This window comes from Rhinoderma darwinii, chromosome 6, assembly GCF_050947455.1.
Source record: "Rhinoderma darwinii isolate aRhiDar2 chromosome 6, aRhiDar2.hap1, whole genome shotgun sequence".
NCBI classification, from domain to species: Eukaryota; Metazoa; Chordata; class Amphibia; order Anura; family Rhinodermatidae; genus Rhinoderma; species Rhinoderma darwinii.
The window spans coordinates 119,576,120-119,603,467 of NC_134692.1; the positions used below are offsets into that span (position 1 = coordinate 119,576,120).

Below are 27,348 nucleotides of genomic sequence, written 5' to 3' on the forward strand. Positions count from 1 at the left end.
GACACAACTGGCTCAATGCATAATGATATTCAGCAGCTGAAGTTGGTCAATGGCTGGCTTCTAGATCAAGTGTCAGCACGATTCCCTTGTGGAGAACGGAAATATACAATGGTGGAGTACAATGATCCAAGTATGAAAATATTTTTTGTAGGCTATAACTATCTAGAAACTGAATGTGATTGATCAGAAGGAGGCAAACAGTGGCGGCAGTATAGAATAATTTATGGTCTGCTGAGATGTGAATAGGAAACCCGACACTAAGGCTGGGTTCACACGAGCACATTAACGTCCGTAATGGACGGACGTATTTCGGCCGGAAGTCCCGGACCGAACACACTGCAGGGAGCCGGGCTCCTAGCATCATAGTTATGTACGATGCTAGGAGTCCCTGCCTCTCTGCAGGACAACTGTCCCGTACTGTAATCATGTTTTCAGTACGGGACAGTAGTTCCACAGAGAGGCAGGGACTCCTAGCGTCGTACATAACTACGATGCTAGGAGCCCGGCTCCCTGCACTGAGTTCGGTCCGGGACTTGCGGCCGAAATACGTCCGTCCATTACGGACGTTAATGTGCTCGTGTGAACCCAGCCTTAGAGATGCACCGTTCATGTGTCGAGGTTAGCGCTTTGCTTCAATTGACACCCTTTCGAGACAGTAAGGGGAGCATTTTAGCAAATATGACGTTCGTCCCAGCACTAAGGCCCCATCGCCACCCGCCCGTACAATGCAAAAGAACGGACATGTTCCATAATTTTCGGAACATTTCTACACCATGAACACCCATCCGTGGCGATACGGAAAGGTGTCCGGGGCCAATAGAACTGAATGGGTCCGTAATTGCGGATTGTGTTACAGTCCGCAATTACAGACAATTTTTACGGCCGTGTGCATGGGGCCTTAGTCTCACACTCCAAGAGTGATCAATAATAACTTGTTCCTATCGCACAGACATCCTATTGCCCAGAATGTTACATGCAACCTCTGTTGATAAGCTGCTCATAATATCAATGCCGAAAGGAGTTGTAGTTGTAGTAAGAGGCAAGGAATTAGAGCTTGGTTTGGTATAGTTAGGAATAATTAGAATATCACTTACCTTCTTTTTTTGCAGTAATAGGACCAATACTGACGACATATTCCATAAGTAAATTTGACGATTTCTTCAATAATCTCACAGTACGAGGTGGTGGGGACTGCCCTGAGATGGTCATTACAGGCCTAAAGGTTGCGTTGGAGGAGTCCCCAAATAACTCATTTATTCTGGTCTTGACTGATGCATCTGCCAAAGATTATAAAGATGAAGACTTGAAAAAACATGTCTATTCTCTGATAAATACAAAGCAATCAAAAGTAAGTGGACAATTCAAAGTGATAATGCTAATGTAGTAAATATAAGTGTTTTACTCTACCTACTATCCTAAGTATAAGAGGGTGAAGGCATTTTTAACGGTGTAACTATTCAAAGTTGTTCTGCATTTAACGATTTGTAATTATCAATCCTGTAAAATGTATGACTCTTTGTCTTATAAGTATATGTACAAACTCTTTTACAACCAAGACATTTATGTCCTTTATGTTTTGTTTTTACAGCCATGGGGACCTTTGTCAGGTCTTTGCTGTCTCTATAGTGAGGTCAACGATCATATCGCTATTATGGCACTCATCAAAATTGTGTGATCGTGGCAGTTGCAACTATATATTAAATCAGCGTTACCACAGATGATTAAGTGGGCATCTCTACGCATTCACTGTGATGTAATAGTGTACCATATGTTTTCATGCACGTGTGTGAAACCGGCAATCTCGCAATCTCACATGACTGGTTGAAGTGGCAGAGCGGACAAATTTGCAAAAGTTTTCTATTTCCCGGATCTTACACTACTTAGACAGCACAATGTCCCGTGTTTATTTCTGGAACTCTTCTTAAAGGGGGTTTCCCACGACGTTTTTGACATATCCACAGGATAGATAAGTCAGATAGATGTGGGTCCCACCTCTGGGACCCACACCTATCTCTAGAACGGGGCCCCCTAAACCCTGTTCTACATTTGTCTGCTATTGCAGACTCTATGGTCTGGAGTTACTAAACAGTGTAGTTGTTCCCATAGTAGTGAATAGCAGTTACATGAGCAGCGTAGCATGCGAGCTACGCTGTTTCCGTAACTGCCATTCAGTTCTATGGGGCTTACGAAAACAGTGTAGCTCAGCGAGCTTCGCTGTTTTCACCTTCATGGTCGGAAATCAGCCGACACACACAGAGGTAGAACGGGGTTTAGAGGCCCCCGTTCTAGAGATAGGTGCAGGTCCCTGAGGTGGGACCCACATCTATCTTCACTATGCCTGTGAAGAAGAATACTATTAGGGTATGTTCACACACACTAAATACGGACGTAATTCGGGCGTTTTTGCCCCGAATTACGTCCGAAAAATGCGCCTCAATAGCGTTGACAAACATCTGCCCATTGAAAGCAATGGGCTGACGTTTGTCTGTTCACACGAGGCGTATATTTACGCGCCGCTGTCAAAAGACGGCACGTAAATAGACGCCCGCATCAAAGAAGTGACCTGTCACTTCTTGGGGCATAATTGGAGCCGTTATTCATTGACTCCAATGAAAAGCAGCGCCAATTACGTCCGTAATAGACGCGGCGTTCAAGCGCCTGCACATGCCGTTACGGCTGAAATTACGGGGATGTTTCTTCCTGAAAACATCCCCGTAATTTCAGCCGTTACGGACGCTGTCGTGTGAACATACCCTTACAGTTTTTAGGCAGAGAAAATCCTCTCATAGATAAAGTAAAAACGGTTGTAAAAGATGGAGCTGTTTTCAAGGGAAAACATCCTCTGATTTTCAGCAGTTAAAGCATCAAACCTTTTTTGATGCGTTTTTTGAGCCGTTTTTGGAGCTGTTTTTCTATTGACACAATGAAAAACGGCTCCAAAAACGGCTCAAAATGTAGCGTGCATTTCTTTTTACTGGGCATTTTTTTTACACCTAAAAAACGCCCCGTCTGAACGAAATACAATTTTTCCCATTAAAATCGATGGGCAGATGTTTGAAGGCGTTGAGCTTCCATTTTTCAGGCATTTTTCGAGGCGTTTACACCTGAAGAATGGCTGAAAACACTGCATATGAACATATCCTTAGTGTTTCTGCCTCCAACTGAGGGGTTTTACCCTAAACCAGAGGCCCACAACTTTTGTACTGTGTGAACCACATTCAACTTTTAGTGAAGGTCAGGAAAATGGCGAAAGGCATGGTAAATAAGGGGCAAAATAAGAAATCGAGAAATTACAAAAACACTTGCAGCTAAAAATTTCAGTGTAAAATTTAACAAACTGGCATACTACCATCCAAATTGGCACAGTTTGAGGGTTAGGATATCTTTGCCAATTTGTCAATGTGAATTTCATATTGTAGCCAGTGGATATGGTCATAACTCAGGGCTGCTATGGAGAGCCACACAGCTAAGGGTCACCCATCTGTCACTATTTGTGAACTAAACTCATGTTTGTATTAAATGAATTGATTTTTTTCTTTCCATTTAATGTCTTTTTGTAGTTGTTCAGGAAATTTGAGTGAGTGCAAATGTATTATATAATTCCAAAATGATGCAAAAATGTACAGTTTGATGATAAATGCTTATTTGTTTAAACGTATTATCAATGAACAGATTATGAATTATTAATCCAAGCTTAATTATTTTCTACAGATCTTTTTTCTGATAACTGGTTTATGTGCTGGTAGAACAGACCCCAAATTCCTAATTTACAGAGATATTGCCTCCTTGAGTTTTGGACATGTATTTGATATCAGCCTCTCAGAACTGAACAAAGTAAGTACAGATTATGATACATCAGGCTGATGCATTAATTGAAAATTGATATAAATACATGTACTTTTAGCGACTGCTGACGTATGGATAAATGGGTCATGCATCAATGGACCCAAAAGTAATAATAAAATGGCATTTCCGTGGCCAGGGTTATCCTTGGAAATTAATGACACTATTAATCCGCCATAAACACACTGAAGTATGCAAACACGCAAAGACGCCAGTTTTATTCCCTGTATACTTGTTAAATCTCCCGCACATTGTCATTACTTCACTAATGTGTAGATACTCTTAGGCAACCCCTTTAACACCTTGGCGACATGTGACGTAGCTATACATGACAGTTATCAAGGGGAGTATGAAATGGGCTCACAGGCTGGACCCGGTCCTTTCTCAGCGGGTGTTGGCTGTAACATACAGTAAGGTCACTAAAACGTCTGGGATCAGCGATAACTCCCATCCTGGCCATTTCACCAATTAGATACCGCTGCCAATAGCAACTGCGGCATCTAAACTGTTAGAAAGAGGGGGCGGCCCAACCGACAGTCCATCGATGGTTGTCATGGTAACTTTGGGTCTAATGAAGGCGCCCAACTCTGCCATCTTTGTACTCCTATTAAGCCCTACCAACGGGCTTAATAGGAGTCTGTACATTAGTATTGCAGTATATTGTGTAAGTAATTCAACGATTGCTTGTTCAAGCCCCATAGGGGCACTAGTAAAAAAAACTGTTAAAGAGGCTCTGTCACCACATTATAAGTGCCCTATCTCCTATATAAGGAGATCGGCGCTGTAATGTAGGTGAGAGTAATGCTTTTTATTTAAAAAAACAATCTATTTTTACCACTTTATTAGCGATCATGACCTGATGAAGATGTCGGTACGGCATTGAAACGCGTAGTCATATTATCAATAAATTCCATTTATTCTTACACTCTTCCGTACATTATTACCAACGATCTGAACCTTCAAAGCATTTTGGTTCCATTGAAGTGCAGCAGCGCCCGCGGTGACTCCTTTTTCTGCTAACCCAGCACACATATTCACTGTCTAAACACTTCAGTATTGTTAATGTGTTAGTATAAGACAGCACATAAGGATCTAGCAGGATCCCTATGCGCTGAGTAAATGAATGGAGAGGAGTGCATGGTGCTGATTGGTCAGCGTCATACACTCCCCTGTACAACGCCCACTTGGTCTAAAGTAAAAATACGCCCACTTGGGCATTAAGCAACTCATTAGCATAAATCTAAAATCGCTCATAAAGTGGTGAAAATAGATTGTTTTTTTTAAATAAAAAAGCATTACTGTCACCTACATTATAGCGCTGATCTCCTTATGTAGGAGATAGGGCACTTATAATGTGGTGACAGAGCCTCTTTAAATAAAGTTTATTTTAATTTTTAAAAAATACTAAACGTAAAAAGAAACTTTTCCTATTTCTCCCCTAAAGTAATAAAAAAAATTACCTTTTGGTATGATCACGTTCGTAAAACTCCAAACTGTTCTAATATAACATTATTTAACCAACATGGTGAACGCTGTAAAAAAATTAAAATAAAAAAAATGCCAGAATGGCTGTTTTTTGGTCAACCCTCAAAACAATGGAATAAAAAGTGATCAAAATGTCACATGTACCCAAAAATGATGCCAAAACCAGTACAGCTCACCCAGCAAAAAAGCAAGCCATCACACCGCTTGACGGAAAAATAAAAAAGTTATGGCTCTCAGAATATTGCGACACAAACATTGTTTTTTGACTAATGTTTTTTTCTTTGGAAAAATATCTGCATGGGAAAGAGCTCACGGATATCTCTTATGAAATTGTTGCTTCTAACTACTCACGGAGGGTTAGGGTTAATAACTGGCTTCAACCATCACCACCACCACAGGTTGCTGAGATATTGCAACGCTTTTTAGGGTTGGACAGATTGGTCACAGTTAAGCATAAAGAGACTAGGACTAAGCAATTTAAAAAAAAAACATGGGGTCTGTTTATATCTTCCGAGTGTTCACAGGCAGAAATAGTACGGATAATGACACCTTTTAGATGTACTTCGTGGTACATCACTTCCTATATAGGAGGATACTTGGGAAGACTTTGCATTCCCTAATTCGGGTTATTGACCAACAGTTTGGCTGCTGACTGGTCTGATTTCTGAAATCTCTGACCTATGACGGCATTCGAGTGAGATGGGTGGTTTGGGAGGGTTTGTTTCACATTTAGACACCATGAAAGGTTACAGAAAGCCGAAAAATAAAGGCTTGTGCAATATTTCTTCTGAAGTGTATTATGTTTACATGGTTACTTCTTCTGTAAACTGCGATTTACGACTGCTCTTATCAGGGTGTCTTGTGTTTTATGTTTTTAAAATGTTGTAAAGTCTTAATAGAAAGATGTTTTAAAAAAAAACCAACTATATAAATTTGATATTACCCGCAGAATAAAGTTAACATGTCGTTTTTTACTGCACAGTAAATGCTGTAAAAACAAAACCCAAAAAACTATAGAGGAATCTCAGTTTTTTTCCCATTCCACCCAACAGAGAATCTTTTTTCACTTTCCCAGTGCATTATATTGTACATTAAGTGTTGCCGTTAAAAACTACAACTCATCCTGCAAAAAACAATTAGTCATACGACAATGTCAGTGAAAAAAATCAAAATGACCAGATGAAAAATGGAGATAAATCTTTCACGTATGTAAATATACACATCAATGTTATGAGCTATAGTTGTATTAATTTACAATTACTTTTTGGTAAAAGGTTTTCTACTATTTGGACTTCACTTTGTCAAGACCCGTTAACAGCTCAATCCGACTATTCTCTGGGGACTACAATGCAAAAAATCATTCTGTCATCTTCTCAGTGGCAGATAACTATACTGCATTGATATTGACCACAGATGGGATGATCCGCTCATTGCTAGTGACTGACCCACATAGTAAGTGCATGAGTGTGTGATGATACTAATGCTGGATACTAAATGTGTTCTAAAACATTGGCTGTGCCTGCAGATGATGTTACCATACTCTACACCTCACTTCTAAATCCTCTTTGGTCTTGCTGGTGCACCGGGTCTGTAATTAAGTGAATTGCCATCTTTTTTTATTATTATTATTATTATTATTATTATTATTATTATTATTATTATTATTATTATTATGTTGTTTTTAGGTCTAAAATTCTATGATTTCTTAATAATTATTTTCCTTGTTTTACTGATGCAGAGCCTGAAAGCAGCTGCAAAGACACAGTTTTAAAACATAATGTCATGCAGCTACCACTAGGTGGAGCATATGAGCTTACTGAATAGCGTCTATTGAGTTCAATGTATTGTTTACATGCAATTAGCGCCTAATCTCCCTCTAGTGTCAGGGGCTTAATAGGTTTATGTCCATCACAGACATGGAAGCCTTTTTTTAGGCCCCCTGCTGCCATGGCCACTCATCGTTGCCCTGCGATCGTGTTGCAGGGCGCCAATGGACTGAATGAGGGAACACCCACCCTTTATTTATCTATTTAGATGCCGCGATCGCCATTGACCACACCATCTTAGGGGTTTCATGGTTGGAGTTAACAGTATCATGCTCCCATAGTGCCTCCCATACAGTATAATACCAAATAGCTGCCCCTACACAGTATAACGCCCTCTAGCTGCCACGATACAGTATAAAGCCAACACAGATGCCCCCATGCAGTATAATGCCCAAATAAATTCCCCCATACAGCATAATGCCCCCATAGCTGTCCCTAGTGCCAGTGCCCTTGAAGATAATGACACAGTGCCCATGTAGATAGTGCCCATGTACATAGCGCCACAGTGTCCTCTGTAGATAGTGCCACACTCCCCTTAAAGATAGAGCCCTCTGTAGACAGTACCACACAGCTCCCCTCCCAGGTCGTGCCACACAGCCCCCCTCCCAGGTAGAGCCACACAGCCTCCCTCCCTGGTAGTGCCACAGAGACCCCCCTGTAGATAGCACCATTGGGACTCCCTCTAGGAGCGGAATCCCCAGCCGGATCATAGGCTGGGGATTCTAGAGGGAAGCCCTGGTGTCACTGTCCATATATGGACAGTGACATCAGTGGCTACTCCTTGAGCGAAATCCCCATTGCCGACTCTGGCCAGGGATTCTGCTCCAGGAGGAGCCCCTGACGCCAATGTCCATATATTGAAGCTGACCTCGGGTTTCCTCCAGATCATAGGCAATGGGGATTTCGCTCAAGGAGTAGCCACTGACGACACTGTCCATATATGGACAGTAATGTCAAGGGCTTTCCCGTGCACAGGCTTAAAATAGCGCTGTGCTCGGGGAGTCCTAAGGCGAGTGGAGGAGCTCCCTCTGCTCCTCCGCTCTGAACTAATTCTGAAGCAGGGAGCTGAAGGTTCCCTGCTGCAGAATTGGGTTCAACTGTATCTGCGTCCTACAGATACATTTTATAGCAGGACATACACGCGGCCACCCGGGACAGCGGGACACCGCCTGGAATCCAGGACTGTCCCGCTGACACCTAGGATAGTTGGGAGGCATGCCTTAGGTAGCTATTAATGTATATTAGATGTAGTGCAGACAGAAATGTGTTTTATATGCATAATTTGGGGCTTTCTACTTCCCTCTTCTGGTTTCTGTTAGTTCTCATTTTCCCTCTCTATGTCTGCTGAGAGAGCAGGCACTTCCTGAGCTGTGCTGTGCGCCCTGTGCCATGGACCAATCATAAGTCTCCATCTTGCTATTCCACCTAACCTCTCACAGAACTCATTCTCGCTGAGGTCGATTTACTGCAGCTACATCCCCCTCCTACCCCTCCTCTCTATCTTTGAATTACTGTTTTACACTAAACAGGTTTTTAGGGGAACTGAGGAGGTTCCTGAACAGAGAGCCCACAGGCAAATAAAAAAAATCTACCGGCTGTTGGTAGGTGAGGAAGATGCTACCTGCCCTCTATAAGAAGTATTACAAAGTATTCACATGTATTAATGATTTATCTAAAAAAGTAATGATGGATAAACTACTATCTATTATAGGCTCTGGAGCAAATCCTAAAACAATGATATCTGAACCCTGGGGATCCATGTACCTCGTTGAGAATCCTGTAATAGGCTCTTGGGAGCTTCATGTTAGTGGAGACGGGAATTATTCTATACGTGTAGAAGGATTTAAAGGTACACTACAAGTTTTTACTAAAAGAGGGCATTTAACTTTAAATGATTTTATATTACCGGTAACTTATTGTTTTTCCTTTTTTTTTCTTTTAGTGAAAAATATATCATGTAAGTCACCAGCCTGAATACCAATATTGATAGCGCCTTGACTTCCTCTGATGGTCCAGTGCTATCACAAATGTATGTTCACGGATATATATATATATATATATATATGGAGCCCATCTTCACTGAAGACCACCTTCTGTGTACAGGAAAATTGTAGGGATGTATCTAGATGAGAAAATACAACATGCTATGGTTAGAATCCAACTATTTATGTGTATTTTTTGCAAAGATGCGGGGGATGATGACTTCTACTGGATGTAGGAGTCAGTGGCGGATTATCATTAGGGCGGTTCGGGCGGCCGCCCGGGGCCCAAGGCTCCCAGGGGGCCCATGACGCCCAAACCCCCTCATGCCCAGTGGCGTCGCTAGCACCGGAGGGAGCCCCGGTGCCAGGAACGCACCTGTCAGGTGAGGGGAGCTTCGCTGCTACTTAGCAGCTGTGGTCTCTGCTGCTTTAGAAGCTCCCCCTCCAGCCCCCCTTCCCTGCTCTACACACCTCTCCTGCTGCTAGCTGTCGGGACATGGGGGAGGGGAGACTGTCGGCGGGCTCTGTGTCGTGCTGTGAGCAGGAGAAGAGCTGCAGTGAAGACTCACAAATCTCCTACATAAAAGGTAAGTGCATGTGTGTTTACAATGTGTTTAATGTGCATATTCATGTGTGTTTAATGTGCATACTCGTGTGTACTTTGTGTATAATGTGCATACTCGTGTGTACTTTGTGTATAATGTGTATACTCGTGTGTACTTTGTGTATAATGTGCATACTCGTGTGTACTTTGTGTATAATGTGCATATTCATGTGTACTTTGTGTATAATGCGCATACTCGTATGTACTTTGTGTATAATGTGCATACTCGTGTGTACTTTGTATAATGTGCATACTCGTGTGTACTTTGTGTATAATGTGCATACTCGTGTGTACTTTGTGTATAATGTGCATACTCATGTGTACTTTGTGTATAATGTGCATACTCGTGTGTACTTTGTGTATAATATGCATACTTTGTGTACTTTGTATAATTTGCATACTTTGTGTACTTTATGTATAATGTGCATACTTTGTGTATAATGTGCATACTTTGTGTACTTTGTGTATAATGTGCGTACTTTGTGTATAATGTGCATACTTTGTGTACTTTGTGCATAATGTGCGTACTTTGTATATAATGTGCGTACTTTGTGTATAATGTGCGTACTTTGTGTATAATGTGCGTACTTTGTGTATAATGTGCCTACTTTGTGCGTAATGTGCGTACTTTGTGCATAATGTGCGTACTTTGTGCATAATGTGCCTACTTTGTGCATAATGTGCCTACTTTGTGCATAATGTGCGTACTTTGTGTGTCTGTGATAGAGATAGAGATAGAGTGTATATATACATACATATGTATAGTGTGTGTATGTGTATATATATATATATTATATATATTTCAGCAGCAATTCCGCTACAGAAAAAAAATCACCATTTCCTGCATTTTTGCTGCAGAAAATGGTGCGTATTTTGCGGCGTTTTTCTCAATGTTGGGGGATGGTGATGTCTCCTCTGAAAAAACGCAGCAATTCAGTCACTTTCCGCAGCAGTAATTGACATGCTGCAGCATGAGAAATACGCAGATGTTATGTAAAAACGCAATTTAAGAAAATAAAAATCTTATACTTGCCCAGAATTCTGTTTCTTGGTCCGGGTCGGCCTCCTGGGATGAAGTTTGACCCCATGTGGCCGCGGCAGCCAATCACAGGCTGCTGCAGTCATATGGGACAAAATGTCATCCCAAGGCTGCAGCGACGCTGTGTAGCACTATATACAAGGGGGGGGAGCGCTGTGTGTCACTATATACAAGGGGGGGGAGCGCTGTGTGGCACTATATACAAGGGGGGAGCGCTGTGTGGCACTATATACAAGGGGGGAGCGCTGTGTGGCACTATATACAAGGGGGGGAGCACTGTGTGCCACTATATACAAGGGGGGGAAGCGCTGTGTGGCACTATATACAAGGGGGAGTGCTGTGTGGCTCTATCTATAGGGGGCTGTGTGATGCTATCTATAGGGGGCTGTGTGATGCTATCTATAGGGGGCTGTGTGACGCTCTCTACAGGGGGGTGTGTGTGTGTGGCGCTATCTACAGGGGTGTGTGTGTGGCTTTATCTACAGGGGGGTGTGTGTGTGGCTTTATCTACAGGGGGTGTGTGTGTGGCTTTATCTACAGGGGGGTGTGTGTGTGGCTTTATCTACAGGGGGGTGTGTGTGTGGCTTTATCTACAGGGGGTGTGTGTGGCTCTATCTACAGGGGGGTGTGTGTGTGTGGCTTTATCTACAGGGGGGTGTGTGTGGCGCTATCTACAGGGGTGTGTGGCTTTATCTACAGGGGGGTGTGTGTGTGGCTTTATCTACAGGGGGGTGTGTGTGGCTCTATCTACAGGGGGGTGTGTGTGTGGCTTTATCTACAGGGAGTGTGTGTGTGGCGCTGTCTACATGGGGGGTTGGCGCTGTGTCCCTGCACAGTGTGATACTGTCAGTATGTAGGGACGCATCCCTGTGAAAGGGGAATCATAACACCCATTTGTTAATGCTTGTGCAAAAAGGTAGTGTTAGCAATAGTTACGGCGCGGCAGGGTGGCGGTGGAGAAGGGGGGCCCAAGTTTGAGTAACAGCCCAGGGCCCATGGTCTTCTTAATCCGCCACTGGTAGGAGTACTTTGGGTTAATACCTTTATTGTAGTTAACCAGGAACATTTTATAGTGACTGGTTGGTGTGTTAGACAGGGTTATCGGAATTGACTGTCACCACATTGGGAATAGGGCCACCTATGCTACTAGGGTTGTGTGGCATATGGTGTGTTTGGGCCCCAGATTTAGATAAGATCAGTGCCATTTTGGGGAGGTACATAGTCCCTGATTCTAAGGCCTCTTAGAAACGCAAGTGTAATGCCATAGTCCAGCATCGCAAGTTAAAGGGGTAGAATCTCATGAGACATGATAAAAGGGGTGTGTATTGGCGCCAAGTTGGTTGGGCGTACATACCGGTGAGCAGCAAAGACGCATGTTCTTCTCTTAAAAGCCGTCTGCGGCCTATTCTCCTGAACGCACGAGTAGAGTGATCGCTACAGGTGGCCACCCAGGTTTTAGTCAGAAGGTGGGGGTGCAGAGCCAAAATTGCCAGATAGAGGGGAAGCTGTCAGGGCCTAGAGATAGCCAATACACCAAGAGCGGCGGGAGCCGCTGAGGCCTGCCCATATCTAATATGCCAAGCGGGGTGGGAGCCGCTGGGAACAGGCCCGAAAATGATGCAACGAGTTGAGTAAGGGGAGTAGAAGTCATTATCACCTCTAGCCCGTGTATATAGCATTTGCGGTTATAAAGAGCCTGTTCTACATTGTAACGTTCAAGTTATTGTCTCTATTTTAATATCCTTCTACTACAAATTTATGAATTCAGATAAACGTCCATCTAAAAAGCTATTTATTTTACTAATGCTGCTGTGCATTGTAAAAATGATCCACTGCGATATAAAAAAATATTCCCTGCAGTTAACCTACATACCCATCATTGGATAAATGCTACTTTATAAAAGTAAATTTACAGACAACAGGCTGCTCTAAACTACTATTATCTGTATTTTACTTAATTATTATACAGTGCATGGACTGCTTAGGGTCCTTTTACACCGGTCAATATGGGCCTTAAAAACGAGCGCCTATCAATGAGACAGCTTGTTGATCGGCGCTCGTTTGCTCCTTTCACAAGAAGCTATGATCAGTAATGTATGGGGACGAGCAATTGTTACTACGATCGCTTGTCTCCACGCGTTTCAATCATGTCGGCAGTATATGTCACTGTTTACACAAGGAGATGTGCTGCCGACATTGATAATATTTATTGTTGCATAAACAATACGATCACCTGAAGAACGAGCGTATGTCATATGAACACTCATTTGCCCGATCTTGGCCCATGTAAAAGGGCCTTTACCGGCAGTGCATTGCGAACTTAACTTATGGTTTGATTGTAGTTTAAGATAAAGTGGCTGTGTAGGATAAAAAAAGGGTGTAGTATTTCTTCATAAACAGCGCCTCTCTTGCCAATTGGCAGTGTCTGGTATTCACATGAACCCTGAACAACCACTTTAAGCAGTTCTTTAAAGGTATGATGTAGGCACCATATAACATTACTATTTTGGCAATGTACGGCACTATTTATTTGCAACATGATATTATTATGTAGGTATCTTATTCCAGTATTATGTATGGTACTAGAATTTGGGACAGTATGGTAATATTATTTAGGCACTGAATTACCCTGTATCCTTGGGACTGTAATATATACTACACTATACTATTTCTTTCTTTCAATTCATAGGTGCCCTCACCCAACAATGAACTCCTTAGCTAACAATAGGGGTTTCCATAGAATGCAGTCCTTCCCTGAAGCTGCCGCCATTTTATAGGTGCTGACCCGTGTAAATTATATCAATGATCGGATGCTGTAATACACATTATATGATTACGGCTACACAGGTTAGGGTTTAACCATAAAATAATATAAGATATGCTCTTAAAGCAACAACCCCTCATTCTAGAAACTTTTTTTGTAGAAGAATTATGTATACATTCGTTTTTTAAATTCTATTATTATACATTTATTTCATAATTTTAACGTTTTTGTTTTTGTCCAGCCACAGAGCACTGTTCTGAATGTCATTCTAATGCTACATGTGAAGAAAATTTTGGCATCAAAGAATGTTCATGCAATGAAGGGTTCATAGGTGATGGCTTTGCATGTTCTGACATTGACGAATGTGCCTATCCTTGGTCTAATAACTGTCCTGATATCTGTCTAAACTCTGTTGGTTCATACATGTGCCAGTGCCAAAAAGGATACACCAAGAATATGGATAACAAATGTGTCGATATTGATGAATGTTCCGACCCTAAACTCTACCGTTGCCAATCTCTGGCTAATTGCTCAAACAACGAGGATAATTCTTCTTGTTCATGTAAGTCCAATGTCACTGGAGATGGGTTCAAGTGTAAGAATGAAGAATGTGCAACAAGTCTATGTGACCAAGGTCTGGAATGTCTAAATAAAAAAGGATCCTATAGATGTTCTGATCCATGTTCAAGCTATACCACCCTCAATGAGCCCTGGAGAAGCACCTCCACATCACATGGTGACAACTGTGATAGCAAAACAAATGGATGGTACAGATTCACCGGGAGTGGAGGAATTCGAATTCCAGAAAGCTGCGTGCACGACAACAAATGTGGCACCAAGGCATCATTGTGGATAAATGGATCTCACCCGTCACCAAATGAAGGAATTGTAACCTTTACTGCTTGTGCCCAGCGGGATGGGAACTGCTGCTTATTGTCAAGCACTGTGCAAGTCAAAGCTTGTCTTGATGGATATCATGTATACAAATTAAATGGAACACCTACATGTCCAGCAGCTTATTGCACAGGTAATGAGTTACCATATTACTTAGGCCTCATGCACACATCCATGTTTTGTCCGTGATATACGTGCCGTATGTCGGACGCATTTCCCAGACTGAACTCACTTCAGGGAGCTGGGCTCCTAGTATCATAGTTATCTAAGACGCTAGGTGTCACTGCCTCTCCGTGGAAATACTGTCCCGGACTGTAATCATGTTTTCAGTATGGGACAATATTTCTGCGGGGAGATAGGGACTCCTAGCATCATACATAACGATGATGCTAAGAAATCCGGCTCTCTGAAGTGTGTTCGGTCCAGGAAATGCGGCCGACATGCGGACCGTATATCACGGACCTAACACGGATGTGTGCATGAGGCCTAATGGAGGATGTCCATCTTTGCAACATCTGTCGTCTTCTTGCCAACATACATTCGGTAGGTTAGTAAGAAGTAGATGACAGACACAAGGAAGTATGACCACAAGATCAGACTACATAGGGTTAGTCTGTACTCTGCTTTCATTAAGACATATACTGTAGGTCTACATAAGAGCTGTAAACACAAATTGGTATTGATATTTTTGTAATGAAGACTATTTGCATAGGGGCTTCATTTTTATTTTAGACGCAATACTGTTAACCAGTGCCCAAATAAAGCTTCCATTTAGTGTCCAAATAATACCACCATACAATCACTAAATAGTGAAGGGGTTACTTGTAAAGTCCCTGGTTCTCTAAGGCAGGGAAAGGGTAATGGTAAGGTCTCTGGTGGTCCAGCCCAGTGAATGTTTACGTGTTGCAGTCTCATGTTGCTCTTGGAGATTAGGCCTTTGGGGCTCCCTAGGAAACAATGGCTATGGCCAATTGCTTAATTTGCCAACACCTTAAACCGGCCCTGTTAGAGGCTTAACCCTTTAAGGACACAGCTAATTCTACGCATTTGTCTAGGTGAGAATATCTCTGTAATATGGTGATGTTTAGAGGCACATGGAGTGCCAATGGCTGCATACGATTGCACAGTAGGGCCTTTGTGTGCCACTGTATAGGCTTTGTGCCCACAGCTCTGCCCCATGCATTTAGCTTTATTCTAAAGTAGCACACACTTTTCCAAGGTTAATATTAGAATGCAATGGTTTTCAAATGAATAATAAAACATTTATCTTGTCCTCATTATCTACTTCAACAAGTAGGAAGTCCCTGAAAGAATCCAAACAGTAAGATAAGCTCTATCTTCTATTTATTTGAAATTAGATCCAACCTCTGGAAATAATCCATGCTCCTGTGCAAAGGACGAGGAATGCAAAAAAGTGGATGGAGTTGAAGGATGCTACTGCAAAGATGGCCAGGATGTTCAACGTAAGTAAAATAACCTAACTATAGAGATCCAATGTTCTGAAAGAGACGCTCTTGACTATTGGTAGAAGGCTAGATCTCTTCGGATTTGATTGAGCCATTCCCATAGATTGGAATAACTGTAACACATAAACCCCATCAAGCAATTGTCATGGAGTGTGGAGATAACTGTTAGGGTGGTCATACATCTTACATAGCTCTCTCCCTCGACTCCACTATTAACATGCACGCTTGGCTCGGCAGACTACACATGTTTATTTTAATGGGGGCGGTCTTCCGGCAGCGGCTAATATTCCACGGCAAAAAAGCATTGCGCACAATGAAATCCAATCTTCCTGATTCTTCTTTTCCCTACATTTGCCATCAGGGGACTGTCAAGAGGCCTCCATACACATTAGATTGGTGGCTTTTCCCGCCAAAATCTGTGTGTTCAGCTTACTATGATCATTACATCATATAAATCCAACTTTACATTTTCAAAACTGAAAGAGTCACCGAGGTTCAGAGTCCTAAAATCCCTTCTAACAGATGAGTATAGAAGGTCCAGATCCTGGACCTCAACCAATGTCATAGGATATAATGAAAATATACAGGATACCTATGTCACTTTTCTCAGAAAAAGCCATTCTTCTTTTGGTAAAATGTATTTCTTATTTTGTCATATCTTTCTAGGTTTAGAAGACTTGGATTTTAAGTTACAATGCAACACCCACGATATAGAAATGTCATTTAGAACATGTCAACTGAAAAGTTTACATGCCAAGAATATTTACTTCTCAGATGATCATTGCATAGGAATCAAAGACCAACATAATACTAGTATGATTTCCATAACATCTCCTCTCCAGGAAGCAAAGTGTAGAGCTCGCCTATATGTAAGCACGTATGAAAAATCTATCTATCTATCTATCTATCTATCTATCTATCTATCTATCTATCTATCTATCTATCTATCTATCTATCTATCTATCTATCTATCTATCTATCTATCTATCTATCTATCTATCTATCTATCTATCTATCTATTTCTCTGTCTTTCTTTCAGTAATTGCATTAATAAATTAATTATATGACCTTAAAGTGAATCTCAACCCTTGAACACTATTTTTTTTTAAATCTAAATAGTCCAAAATCCTGTTCTGTTTAATCTCACAATATATCTTTATAATGGTCAGAGCTCTCCTGTTCTGACACAAAGCTCCAAATCACCATAGACATACATTCTGGCTGCCTATATCAACCACTAAAGGTGTCTTAGGAGCTTACTGCATATTGTTTATACATTAAAGGAGTTTTCCTATAAAGGACATTTATCACCTATTCATAGCATAGGTGATAAATGTATGATCGTTGTGGGTTCTACTATTGGGGCCCCCACTGATCACTAGAATGGGGTTCCCAAGTTATGTATTACTCCTCATAGCACGACAGCACTTTAATAGAGCGGTGGTCAACAGTCACTTTAAGAATCAAATCTTAAAGGGGTTATGTGGGACCGAAAAGTATTAGCAGTGTACTCACTACAGTATGTGATACACTCGCTAATATACATTCTGGTCCCCCGCTGCACTGATTAAGAGATTTTAATAGATTTTTATAGCACTGGCGGGGTACCAGAAGTCTAGTTTCACAGTCTTCCGTGATGATGACACGACTCTTTGTCATGTGACCTGCCCCGCTATACTCTGTGAAATCGCTGTACTATTACTACTGCTTGTACATAGAGCACAGCGGGGCCGATCGCATGACGAAGAGTCGTGTTGTCATGAACGAAGACTGTACAACTAGACTTCCGGTCCCCCGCCCGCATTATAAAAATCTATCAAAATATCATAATCAGCACGATGGGGGGCCGGAATGTATATTAGTCGTGTACTCACATACTGCAGTCAATACACTGCTAATACTTTTCCGTCCCCACATAACCCCTTTAATGCTGAAATATAAATTTTTGTGTGGTCATACATTAACAAGGTTTTTTTTTTCTTTCAAGTTTTGGTGGGAATTATTATAAATTTGATACCAACATTGTACTCGTTGTGGACCCCCAAACTGTCAGATGTGTTTTCTCTCCTATAACTAGTAGTTACAGGGAATAGATTGTCATGTCTGTACTCACTCCCGGCCAATTCATCTCTAAAAAATATTACTAAAACTGAAGGTTCGTTCACTTTGGTGGATCCTACCAAGGTTTTAACTTGGCGTCTCCTATTTACTTCATTGAAATAATTTCCTGAAAAGTTTTGCTAAGACACTAATACAAGAACCTTACATATTACAGACCAATGGGACACATGCTATCTACTGGAACACCATGTATGTGCAGCTGGAACCACAAAAAATAATCGTGAGGAACTCTGAACTACAACTAAATTTTTCTTGCTCATATGCGCTGGATCTTTCTATAATGACATCTGTCAGACCCATCCAAAGGTAATATGGCAACTTTGAGAATGCACGTTGTGTTATACGACAGCTATATCAGCAAAATTACAGTAAACTGGAAATAAAAGTTACTCATGGTATAATGTAAAATGATGCACTTTTCTAATATACTTTGTGTATCAATTCCTCGCTGTTTTCAAGATCTCTTCTTGCAGTCATTAAATAGGAACCTTAATTTGTTTGCTTGCAGAGAATGAAGATCTGTCCTGGTAAGGATGCCCATGCATGTAGCGTCTGTGCATCGGTAGTGTTGTTTTCGTTTGCACAGCTTGTACAGATAAAGCATGTGTGTTTTTGCTGCGTACCCTCAAAACCGCCACTTTCAGGCACGCTACGTGTACGGGCACCCTTAGGTGATGGTCACCCAGCTACACAGCTTGTTAAAAATTCATTATGCAATGAATAAGCTGGAAAACTCGTTTAATTAAAGGGGTTGTCTTATTAATGGAGATGACACAGAAATCAGCTGATTGCCGCAGATCCGGGACCGACACCCCCGGCAAACAGCTGATTTTCCAGAGAAGCCACAGCCAGCCAGGCATTCCCCTGCAACGGTCACTGCAGGGAAAATGTAGTAATACATGGTGGCCATTCAGATGTATGGTCATACACGTAGTACATGGAGTTTTCCAGAACGACTTTCTGTTCTGGCTCATGGAAGGGGTCTCGACTGGTCCCTAATACGACATTTGGACAGGGCTTGTCTTTATGAGACACCCCCTTTAAGTGCAATACCCTAATATATTTTCAGCTACATTAGTTCCACTCAAAGACGAAACGATCGAAACATGGAGAGTAGGGAGTACAGGGAATGGGGATTTTCCGCAATGGATATCATTGTGGAAAATCTGCAGCGTTAGGCCTTATTTACACGAGCGTGTGCGTTTTGCGCGCGCAAAAAACGCAGCGTTTTGCGTGCGCAAAAGGCACTTGACAGCTCCGTGTGTCATCCGTGTATGATGCGTGGCTGCGTGATTTTCGCACAGCCGCCATCATAGAGATGAGGCTAGTCGACGTCAGTCACTGTCCATGGTGCTGAAAGAGTTAACTGATCGGCAGTAACTCTTTCAGCACCCTCGACAGTGCATTCCGATCACCATATCGAGTAACCTGTTTAAAAAAAAAGAGGTTCGTACTTACCGAGAACTTCCCGGCCGTTGCCTTGGTGACGCGTCCTTGGTGACGCGTCCTTGGTGACGCGCCTCTCTTGACATCTGGCCCCACCTCCCTGGATGACGCGGCAGTCCATGTCACCGCTGCAGCCTGTGCTTGGCTTGTGATTGGCTGAAGCTGTCACTTGGACTGAATTGTCATCCCGGGAGGTCAGACTGGAGGAAGAAGCCGGGAGTTATCGGTAAGTCAGAACTTCTTTTTTTTTGACACGTTCACGTATATTGGAATCGGAAGTCACTGTCCAGGGTGCTGAACCAGTTTAACTCTTTCAGCACCCTGCACAGTGACTGTCTCCTGCCGGGTTCGGTCAAAACGAGTTCGGCCGAACCCGGTAAAGTTAGTTTCGCTCATGTCTAAGACACTCCGTTTGGATGTTTGTAAACAGAAAAGCACGTGGTGCTTTTCTGTTTACATTCAGTTTGACAGCTCTTGCGCGAATCACGCAGTTCGCACGGAAGTGCTTCCGTGCGACCTTCGTGGTTTTCACACACCCATTGACTTCAATGGGTGCGTGATGCGCGAAAAACGCACGATTATAGAACATGTCGTGAGTTTTACGCAACGCACTCGCGCTGCACAAAATTCACGCATCGTCTGCACTGCCCCATAGAGTAATATAGGTGCGTACGACACGCGTGAAAAGCACGCGCGTCGCACGTGCGTATATTACGCTCGTGTAAATGAGGCCTAATACTGTAGCAGCAGAGTGGATAAGATTTGAATAAATCTCATCCACACTCTGCGAAAAAAAAATCAGCCGAGAAACCGTTCATAAACTGACCTGCGGTGCGTTTTTTTTATCCGCAGCATGTCGATTTATTCTTTGGAATCGCTTCCCTCCTGTTGTGGGTTTTCCATATTAAATTCAATGGGGAGGTAAGACCCGCAACAAAAAGCAAATGTTGCCTTTTTGGCAGAGAAAAAGCTGTGTTTCCCCCAAAATAGTCGCAGATAAAAAAAAACAGCAACTTTTTTTGGTTTTAAATTAATAAAAAAGCTATACTTACCCCCCTGGGCATTGTTATAGCGATGCGTTCTTCTGTTCTCCATCCAGGCCGGCCTCCTGGGATGACGTTTTATCCCATGTGACTCCTGCATCCAATCACAGGCTGCAGTGGTCACATGGGCTGCAGGGTCACCCCAGGAGGCCGGGCTGTACGGAGACAAGATGGACGTGTTGCAATGACAATGGACAACGGGGTAAGTACAGCTTTTTTTTTTTTTTCAACCACTGCTTTCCGCATCAGAGATTCCACCTGAAAAACTGCACCACAAGTTTTTCAGGTGGAATTCCCTACGGGTTTCAGGATGGATATGCTGTGTACTTTTACGCAACGTATCTGCCCTGTGTGAACATAGACTTGTAACACTTTTGTGCTGCCATTTCTTCTGTTCTATGGTATGAGCTACAACATGTGGATATATTTGTAGTAATTGCATGTGATTTCTTTACAGTTCCATGTCTTTTCACATTGACGGTGCAGGGGAGTTCAAGGCACACATGGCAGTGTATAAGGACCAAAGTTATCTGTCCACATATGAGGAAAAGGAGGTGGTACTATCAACATCATCAACCCTGTATGTGGAAGTCTTTCTAGAAGGACTAAAATCATCTAATTTCGTCACAGTGATGAAGACTTGTTATGCTACTCCGGGAAGACATGTAAATGATCCTATAAAATATTATATTATCAAGGAAAGGTGAGGAATTAATAGCTCAATGGAAGAAATGAGCTCTAGGAATCTCGGTAACTCATGTTCGCAATCAATATTTTTATTCTGTAATTTAAAAAAAAAATCATCCTTAAATGGTGACTTCTTTCCAATTATTAAATTACCTTCTTTTGTTGATAGTTCATCCGTTGTTTTTCTAAAAATTTACCCTAGCCTCCAGCAGATCAACAATGTTCACAAATTAAGACATTCATATATGTCTGGTCATACATTAGCAAGGTTTTTATTTTTATTTCAAGTTTTGGTAGTAATTATTATATAATTTACCAACATTGTACTCATTGTGTAATTTTTATAAATTTTTGGTGTATATTTTTTATTACTTTTTGGTGTTTATTTTTTAATTAATTTTGAAAATCGTTCCAGGATATATTGGATAAATTTAACCTAAAAGGTAATCACATATGTATTTAGAGAACCAAATAAATCAAATAACACCCAAAAATATATGCTTTAGTTCCTTTATTGATCAAATTATCCAGCATTACAGTGACCTCTAAGTCATTTTGGGCTCCCAAATAACTATAAATTCTCTGGGGTTCATAAAAAAAAAAAGTATTTAATAAAGCACCCATTGTCTATGACCCAGCTCTTCTCTTACTCCATGAAGCGCGAGACTGGGGTAAGTGGGTGAGTTACGTCCACATCTCCCATCTTGCTTGTTTCATAGAGGAGACTGTGCTAATTTCTATGTCAGAGGCGTTGTAAAGAGAAGCGTATGATGCTGACCAATCAGCATCATAAAACTTCTCTTCATTCCAGCCCAGGTTGTTTCCCTGCACAGCCCGATCTCGCGAGATCACGCTGTGATGAGACTTCCTCCCACAGGTCCTTTACCGGAGCAATGGAAGAGTCAACAGATATCACCACCAGCCGTGCCAGGACGTTTATCCGAATCTGCAGCGGCTGGAGGCGATGTCTGTTCAGTCTTCCATGGCTCCGATGAAGAACCTGTGGGAGGAAGTCCCGTCACAGCGTGATCTCGCGAGATCACGCTGTGCAGTGAAAGAAGCTGGGCATGAATAAAGAGAAGTGTATGACGCTGATTAATCAGCAAAATCCCAAAAATAAAATATTTGAAGCTGGGTGTTTGACCAATAAAAGAATATATTAATTGAAATTTGGGAGACGTGTGCTTCTGTTCAACCATGCTTTTTCTGCTGATTAATCAGCATCATACACTTCTCTTTACAACGCCCACTTGGTAAAAAGTAAAAAATTGCCCAGTTAGTCTTAAAGAAACTAATTAGCATACATCTAAAATTGCTCATAACTTGCTAAAAAATGATCGTCTTTCAAAATAAAAAACACTGTTGTTATCTACATAACAGTGCCGATCAGATTATGTAGGAGGTAGGGCACTTATAATCTGGTGACAGAGCCTCTTTAAGTTCTTGAAATAATGATGTGTCTCCTTTAAAAAGCTGATTTTTTTATTTATTTGTCCACGGGATATTCTTCCAGTAGTTTCCTCGCTCATTAAAAGTTGTTTTTTTTCAGCAACCATAAATAAGCAGCAATGTTCTTCTTAGACTCCGTGCTTTCTATCCTTCGATGTGTTTCCATGATGGTTGACACATAAATATGACATTAGTCAGAGCAGGAGAGGTCTACAGATCTTCAGCTGTTACCCTTGTCAATATCAGATTTCTTGCTCGCAGATTATTTTTTGTTACTTGAAATTGTTTTATAAACATCCCAACAAATTTTTAGGCCAAATTTCTGCAGAAATTCAGGAAATTAAAAATGCAGATAGCAGTGGATATTTCCATGACTTATGACCATCACATCAAAATAGCAATGAGATTATTCTTCATGCAAGCATAGTAGCTATAGACATGTTACTTATTATCTTATGCCCCTGTGGTCACTTATGTCTCTAGAACCACTATAGCACAGATGAAGAATTTCAGGTCATCTATGATATCATTGTTACCCATCTCCATCTCTTTCCGCCTCTGACTGTATTCATATATACATATCCACATTTCCATGGGCATAGCCAACAAACTGATACAGATTATGATTTATTTGAAGAAAAGGCCTGATACAAATACTTCTCAAAAAATTATATTTCTTTTAATAGATGTCCTAATAAAGAAGATGCTACCATCAAGGTGCTGGAAAACGGAGTCTCCCCACGAGGACGTTTTTCTCTGAAGATGTTTAAATTTGTTGGAGAGCACAACCTAGTGTACTTACATTGTGAAATCAACCTCTGTGACTCCAAGAGACAAATGTGCAAACCAGTGAGTCTCATCTATAGGTGTGAAAGACGAATGTTTTCCTCTAGGCAGTTATATGATGAAATGTGGTGGAACTCCAAGGGTTCCAATTTTGTGAGAATTTATGTGATTCCATCTCCACTGTATTGCATGAAAGGTTGAGTTGGTGATTTTATGTTCAGACAGATCCTTGCAAGGTTTCAGATTGAAAAATGATCTGATTTTACTCTACCATATAACATGCCACAAAATCTAGATGTAATTGGCAACTTTCAAGTTGTGATATTTTCTTGTTACTTAATCATACATTTTTTGAACCCAAAGGTTAGAAATGAGGGCTTTTATATGCCAGCACGCTCTTGGAACCAAAGTCGGGGTTTCCAGAATGTGCTCTACCACCATTGGTTCAACATAATAGCCAACATATGGACAATCTATCATTCATTTAATTGCCCCCTGTGGCCCACCCTTCCCCCTATCGCCACCAATCTCTAGCATTCTTGTTTTTAATTCATGAATTGTGCCTCCCTCATCCCTCAATTTTGTCCTAGACCGCTAATTTGCCTACCCTTTATCCTGGTCTAGTTTGCAGGGTTCAAGACTCATAGTTCAAATATGGATTTTCACATTTTTAAAGATTGTTAAAGAACAGACAATAGTGAAAAGTCAATAAATGTTAAAGTGAAGTATGCAATGAACTCTGAACCATGAAACCAGTTAATCAATTTGCTCATCTTAACCGTGAACTGTTCTGTTGTAAATTAAATTATTGAAGAACTGTGAATTGGGCAGAACTCTGGCCAGAATTTTTTGGGCATTCAATCTGTAACCTTGCACTTTTTACTAGGTCTTAGTGGTAAAACGACATATTGAAAAAGACTGAATATAAGCAGGTTTCCTTAATTCATATTTAATAAATAAATTTAAATGGGTTGTCTCATCAAGATAACCCCTACCCATGTGACCTATTCAGGCTTATGAACATCATAGCGGGGGTCTGTTGTTTGGGACCCCCCTCTATTAGCTAGAGTGGAGAGCATCTGCAAACAGCGTCTCTTGTCCTGGCAGACCAATCCCAATAATATATTATATGGTTGGTTATTCTTTTGACTGGCTGGAATGTAATATTACATTGTCCATTCAGCGGCCACTGCAGGGAAATTGTATGGCCAACTGGTGCGTCCCTTGATGATAACAGCTGTTTGTGGAACGTCTTGAATATACGGTAAAAAGTGTCTGTCATGGTGAAATAACCCCTTTAATGTGTCTTTATGTTTCTCAAAAACATGTATATCCTTTAAATATAGATATTTTTATCTAGACTTGTTACTTAAAATGAATTTCCAAATCTTTTATGTTTCCTTTTACAGTCCTGTTCTGGTCCGCAGTCTCGAAGAGCTCTAAATGACGACAGAATTTTTATTCTGGAATTCGGGCCTATAGTTTGCAATGGTAAATTTATGCAAATCTAACTGCATAACTGGGTTAGGTTTTTTTGTGGATATACATGTATATATTAGGAGAACAGAGAAAAATACAGACCTTATCTACTATTCCTCTTCCTTTAAAGGCTATGTACAACTTTGAAGGGCATTTTTTTTAAATAAACAGGTCAGTGAGTGTGTTTGGTGAAACTTTATAATTAGTTTTTATTAAGAATTTGTTTTACTATTTTAAAATACAGCTGCTCTGTATTCTCTATACAGAGCAGCTGTATCTTTCGCTATGAACTGAATCTGTCAGTCCCGCGGACTTGACGGGTTCGGTGTCAGCGGTTCCACCTGTAATCTATCATGTCTAAATTATGAACTTAGATGCTATAGATTACAGGTGGATCTCGCGTGTCATAGACATGCAGGACCCGCTTTTACTGAACCTGTCAGTCCCGCAGACCTGACGGGAACAGGATTTAGCGCTACATACAGCTGCTCTGTATAGGGAATACAAAGCAGCTGTATCTAAAAAAGTGAAACACATTTTTAGTGAAAACTAATTATAAAGTTACACCAAACACCCTGACTGACATGTTTATTTAAAAAAAAATGTCCTTCAAAGGTTTACTTTGACATGGAAAAACATGGGTACATTCAGATAGCTAGCTGTAATGTCTGTGATCACTGACCACGAACTCCTTCCATCTGGTCGACGCCCTTCTCTCCAGAGATGTCTGCACATGCGGCCGTCCTTTTCCACAGTGACCACCAGGGTGCGCTCGTGAGCTCAGTCCAGCCTTGGAGCCAGAGCGCACATAGGTGTGAGATTGAGCTGATTGCTCCCAGAGCACCCTGGACTATAAGAAGGGCTCTGCCCCTTCCTGCCTTGCCTTAGCCTTGTTGTCGTTATCCTAGTATGTCTATGCAAATGGTCTCCTAAGTGTTTTCCAGTTCCCAGTATTCCCCGTTCCTGCTACCTGTAATCTGTATCCCGTGCTATCTTGGTCAAGAGCCGTGTTGAGCTGAAGTCGTGCTGTGCTGTGTTCCACGCCTGTCCTGCTACACCACGCCTGGCACCTGCCTGCTGCCTAGTCCCAGCCGAACCTGTTTTGCTACTGTCTGAGCTATCGCAGTTACACTATACGAACTATAAACTGTGACCTGTGTCCTTTTGGGCAGCTGCCATACCGTCAGGCAGTACGGCCCAGTGGGTCCACATACCCATCATGACACTAGCTCAAAGGAGAATTGACCATTAAAAGAATTGGCTGATAGCAACATGGTTGTAGGATTCATCGCAGGCCAATAGTTGATCATATTCTTCACCTGTACCACGCTGTAACGCTTAACAGACAAGATGGATATATGTACATCATTCAATATCATGACAATTATTTTGTTTTGGCTACAGTATCAGGATAGGATGTATGAGCACTTTTGCTTACTTACTAATCTTTTACATATCTTTGTTTTTGTCATGTTTTTTTCCTCTCGGTTCTAGCCTTTTGCTCAATATCGGTAAGGCACTATTAATATCTGTGCTATATCTTCTGTTCATAATGTAAGTCATAGCAATGTGCTGGATCCGTCATAAGATCCAGTGCACAAGACTGACTCCATTGATTTATAATAGGGTCTGTCGGGACTACGTTAAGGTTTCCATGGTTTTGAGGGCAAGTCTAGCTTGGCGTGCTGCGCTATTCTTGCCATCAAAGTAATGGAAACCCTGACTAAACTCCTGTTAGAGCCGCTAATGTGAACATTATGTAAAGGTAGTGGTGTCAGTCCTCAGTATACTTATATTTTATTTTCTCATTATGTACTCTATGTGTAATTTCTTTTTATGTGTTTTTTTCTTTTGCAGATTTTTTCCAATTTTCACTTGCTCTCAGTAAGTTTATATTTTGGCTTTACTAATTATTACATATTATGCTCCATATCTAGTGTCATGTAAACAGTGAGATTTGTTTTTTTTTACCTAAAAGGGGATGGGGTTTAATCAAATGTGCATTAAAATAGACATTTCTGAAGGTACAGTATTGTTGGCGGACCTCAAAGCCTAAAATACCCCGCAAACGGGGATTCAAATGTTGGAAGGTATGGTAAATAGTGTTGACTGAAGCTGTAGTAATTTGCCTTTATTTTATCTTTTCCAGGAAGACATACTTCATGGCCTCTTCTGACACCACTCATTTTCCTCTGGCTTATACATCTTGTTGTTTAATAGACTTTAGCTGTCTTGAACATATAGATAATACACCTTTATGTATATTGCATGTTTTGCTTGACAATAACAATTATACTATGTAAAACATGTTAATCAGACTAAATGAAAACTGTTATGTATGAGAATCAAGATTCATGGATTTCTTATATCTGTTCCATATGCATTGAGAAGTTTTGCTGCATACTCTCTATAGAAATTCATCAAAATAAACAAA

General features: G+C 41.3%; 1 protein-coding gene across 1 annotated transcript; it reads left to right on the forward strand.

Moving 5' to 3' along the window:
• Positions 1–27,348, forward strand: LOC142656634 (uromodulin-like). The gene is made up of 15 exons (XM_075831559.1): positions 1–130; positions 1,110–1,348; positions 3,712–3,834; positions 6,603–6,780; positions 8,866–9,003; positions 9,097–9,111; positions 13,785–14,570; positions 15,796–15,900; positions 16,570–16,772; positions 18,179–18,330; positions 20,971–21,216; positions 23,336–23,498; positions 24,845–24,926; positions 26,772–26,798; positions 27,064–27,348. The coding sequence occupies exons 1-15, from the start codon at positions 16–18 to the stop codon at positions 27,129–27,131; spliced, it is 2,640 nt and encodes an 879-aa protein (XP_075687674.1). The 5' UTR covers positions 1–15; the 3' UTR covers positions 27,132–27,348.

Coding starts and splice junctions, on each gene's coding strand:
- LOC142656634 (XM_075831559.1), top strand. CDS start 16: ATGCATAATGATATTCAGCAGCTGAAGTTGGTCAATGGCTGGCTTCTA. Junction 14,571..15,795: donor TCCAGCAGCTTATTGCACAG/GTAATGAGTTAC, acceptor ATTTGAAATTAG/ATCCAACCTCTGGAAATAAT. Junction 21,217..23,335: donor TATTATATTATCAAGGAAAG/GTGAGGAATTAA, acceptor TTCTTTTAATAG/ATGTCCTAATAAAGAAGATG.